Genomic DNA, 3,862 nt, shown 5'->3' with positions numbered 1-3,862 from the left:
GCAGTAAAAGTCTCCTGCAATAACCCGAACCATATGTTCCCCTCCCATCTCCCTTTGTGGCATGGTGCTGGTCTTGAACATGGGAATACACAGTGCCTGGCACAATGATGGCGGAATGAAATCTCTGATGGTGGCAGTCCTACCAGTCACAGACTGGTGCCCGGGAAGGAACCGTGCACTCACCCATTTAAAAACACAGACTCTGTGATTAGAGTCATGCCTCAGAGGTGACACAGGCATGCAAATCAAAATAGACACCATTGCAAACCATCATCCATCAAGAATAAATACTTTGCCTGCTGCCAGTTCCCTTGAAATTCATAAGCAAATCCTACTCTCTTCTCTGCCTGCACGGGTCCAGGTGGGCATGCAAAACTGGGCTTGGGTAACTGAGACCCTGTCTTGTTTGCATCCGTGACGCTGTGCCGTGGCTATGTGATACAACCAGAGTGGAAGATACAACCATCATTCTCCTGCTCTGACAATGAGCCTCTGTGTGTATCCAAGAGATACCCTTAAGCAACAATATCCCTCCAAGTTTCCGGCCAGGATCTCCTATGCACTTGCAGGGCCAAATGTCTTGTGAAGGAAAGGTCCTAGCTCAGAAAGTCCATTGCTCTTCTCTACCAGGTGGTGTGTGAGTCTTAGGTTGGCCGAGTAAGAAGAGACACCATGTTGACTCTGACTCCCGCCATCACTGTGTCCTATGAAGTCAAGAGTTTGTTTCTGCTCCTGTCCGTCCTGGAGTTTGCAGTGGGGGTTCTGGTCAACGCCTTCATTTTCTCTGTGAATTTTCGGGACATAGTGAGGAGGCAGCCGCTGAGCAGCTGCGATTTTATCCTGCTGAGTCTCAGCTTCACGCGGCTCTTCCTGCACGGGCTGCTGTTTCTGCATGCCTTCCAGCTTGTCTACTTCCAGCAGATGCAGGACCCGCTGAGCAACAGCTTCCAGATCATCCTCTTGCTCTGGATGGTCGTGAACCAAGCCAGCCTCTGGATCACCACCTGCCTCAGTCTCCTCTACTGCTCTAGGATCGTCCGTTTCTCTCACGGCCCCCTGCTCTATTTGGCAAGCTGGGTCTCCAGGAAGACCTCCTGTGTCCTCCTGGGCATGGTCCTTCTCATCTGTGCCTGCACAGCCTACTGTTCCTGGGACATTTTCAGATATCACCTCACGGTCTCAACGATGCTGTCCATGTATAACAATACAGACCACAATCTGCAAATTGCAAAGCTCAGTTTCTTTCATTCCTTCCTCTTCTGTAGCTTGGGGTCCATAGTGCCTTTCTTGTGTGTCCTGTCTTCTACTGGGCTGCTGATTGTCTCCCTGTGGCGCCACATGAGGACAATGAGTGCCAGGACCGGGGACTCTCACGACCCCAGCCTGGAGGCTCATGTCAAAGCACTCAAGTCCCTCATATCCTTTCTCTGCCTCTTCGTGGTGGCACTGAGCGCCGCCCTCCTCTCGGTGCCCTTACTGGTGCTGTGGCACAACAAGACGGGAGTCATGGTCTGTGTCGGGATAATGGCAGCATGCCCCTCAGGACACGCAGCCATCCTGATCTCGGGCAATGCCAAGCTGAAGAGAGCTGTGGGCAGCATTCTTCTGTGGGTTCGGAGCAGCCTGAAGGTAGGGGCCGGCCCCAAGGCAGGTCCCAGGACACCAGAGCTGTGTTGAGAGTGGACAGGAAATGGGCTCTTCGTGAATACTTCTGATTGCTCAGAAGCCTGCTCCAGTTTCTTCTGCACGCTGTAACTGAGAAGTCTCTCCACTCAACAGCAACGGACTCATCCATCAAAGAATAAAATTATAAAGCTCTATCTACCACCTAGGCAAGTAGAATGACATTGGTTCCCTAGATGTGTTTTGATAAAATAAACAAAACAGAAAGGCGAGGTCCTCAGTATAAATGCTGTGTAGACTATAGCTTGTTAGTGCTTGGGATGAGCCAAATCCTGAGAAATCAGGCCTTCTAAAATAATGTCTGATTCCTGAGATAACACGGTTGGCTTTTCACATGACTGCTAAACCCATTTAATTAAAAAAACAGGTGCCAGTAGAATGTTTGAAAATATTCACCCCTGTGGCAACCACATGATCCTCCTAAAACTCCACAGATGTCATGGAAACATAAGAGGTGGAAAGACAAACTTGGAAAAACAGTGTCACCCCTTCGGTTTCTAGAGGTATGTCATTAAAACTTCTACAGGAACCAGAGGGTTGGGGTCATGTTGTCTGAAAATACACTGACTCAAATGTACACCCAACCTGCTGTACAGTGTGGGGGTGCAGTGGGGGAGGGAAACATTTACTTTGTAGGCACCCCGGCTACCAGCACCTGCTGTGAGCCTTCCTGCTGGTCTCCACTGGCCCTTGAAGACAGTACATTGCCTGGTACCAAACATTGGTCAATCTAGTTGGGCAACCTGCTAAAATTAGCCTAGCTAAAAGGTACGTTTGTAACGATTTAGCGTTCTCTACCTGCCTGCACAGGCTTTCTTCAAATCAGATCCTAAATGGCCAAGCAGAGAACAAGGTGTCAGACCTAGATCCCAACGGACTTCAAAGGCATAGCCGGCCATCCCCAGAGGACATCCCCACAGCTCTGCTAGCTGTGGGCACTACTGCAGAACTGCTTCCTTCTCACCTGGCCTTGATAAATCCAATCCCTCCTCTCTGTTCCCCCAAATATGCCCTTTCATCACCTCCAATGGCTCCAAATTGCAACTAACTAAAGTTCAATAGTCGTTGACTGCATTTCTTCATTTTCAGGTAAAATTTACATACAGAAAATTGCACAGATGTTAAATGTATAACTGGTAGAGGTTAGATAATATATGCATGTGTGTAACCAACACCCCAAATAAGACAGGCAGAATTTCCACCAACACAGAAAGTTCCAGGATTCCTCTTTCAGTCAATCACTACCCGCTCACTATGGGCAACCACTCTACTGACTTCTTCCTATGAAGAACAGTTTTGCCTGTTCTTGTATGGAATCATGTAGGAAATACTTCTGTTTTGCTACTTGCATTCAACATAGTGTGCCTGAGGTTCACTGTTAATAGTATGTGAGTCACAACTTGTTTGTCCACCCATTCCTGGTGAACATCTGCACTGTGTACAGTTTGAGGCTGTTATGAATGAAGTTGCTATAAACAATTCCTGAATATATCTTTTCTTGTGGCCACTGTTGTGATTTCTCTTAGACAGGTACCTAGGGGTGGAATTACTGTGCAGTAAAGTTGATGAACATTTAACTTGACAAATAACTGCTAATGAGTTTTCCAAAGTGATTCTGGCATGTTATATTCCATCAGCAATGCAAAGGAGCTAAATGTTATTATAACTTTCTAGTGGAATCATACAGGAGTTTTCTGTGTAGATATCTCTATAGAGTCTCTTTAAGCAAATGATATTTTAACAAATATACTGTCCTGCTACTTTCTTCTTTATATATAAAATGTGATCCTATATATCTGTGGATGTGCATGTTTGTGTGTGTGTACTGAACCTTCCTATATTAGCAACCATATAGCAACCACACTTTAAGTGATTGCTGAACAAGTATTTACTTTATGAATATACTGATCATTTACTTAATGAGCAGGCTGATGAGCATGTGATTTTCTCCAGTTTTACTCCTATAAATACTGTACAATAAATAGCTTCTCAAGTCTATAAATTTGTACAAGAGTATCTTTTTAATGATAGTAAATTGTTGGCTGTTATCATCAAATCACCCTCAAAAACAGTTGAATTGATTTATAATCTCTTGAAGTGAGAGATTATATGCCTGTACCCAGGGCTGCTGGCAAAGATGTTCCTATCTCAGTGTCAACCCTGCACCCATCCCAGAATG

At 45.9% G+C, this 3,862-nt stretch overlaps 1 protein-coding gene across 1 annotated transcript; it reads left to right on the top strand.

Moving 5' to 3' along the window:
• The first annotated feature begins 672 nt into the window (after positions 1-672).
• On the top strand, positions 673-1,677 carry TAS2R38 (taste 2 receptor member 38). The gene has a single exon (XM_066366189.1). It carries the CDS (start codon positions 673-675, stop codon positions 1,675-1,677), a length of 1,005 nt encoding a protein of 334 aa, XP_066222286.1.
• Positions 1,678-3,862: the final 2,185 nt, after the last annotated feature.

This window comes from Saccopteryx leptura, chromosome 2 (assembly GCF_036850995.1).
Source record: "Saccopteryx leptura isolate mSacLep1 chromosome 2, mSacLep1_pri_phased_curated, whole genome shotgun sequence".
Taxonomy (NCBI): Eukaryota; Metazoa; Chordata; class Mammalia; order Chiroptera; family Emballonuridae; genus Saccopteryx; species Saccopteryx leptura.
Note: the sequence above shows the minus strand (reverse complement) of the source record. Positions and strands in the feature narration are given on the sequence as shown.

Coding starts and splice junctions, on each gene's coding strand:
- TAS2R38 (XM_066366189.1), top strand. CDS start 673: ATGTTGACTCTGACTCCCGCCATCACTGTGTCCTATGAAGTCAAGAGT.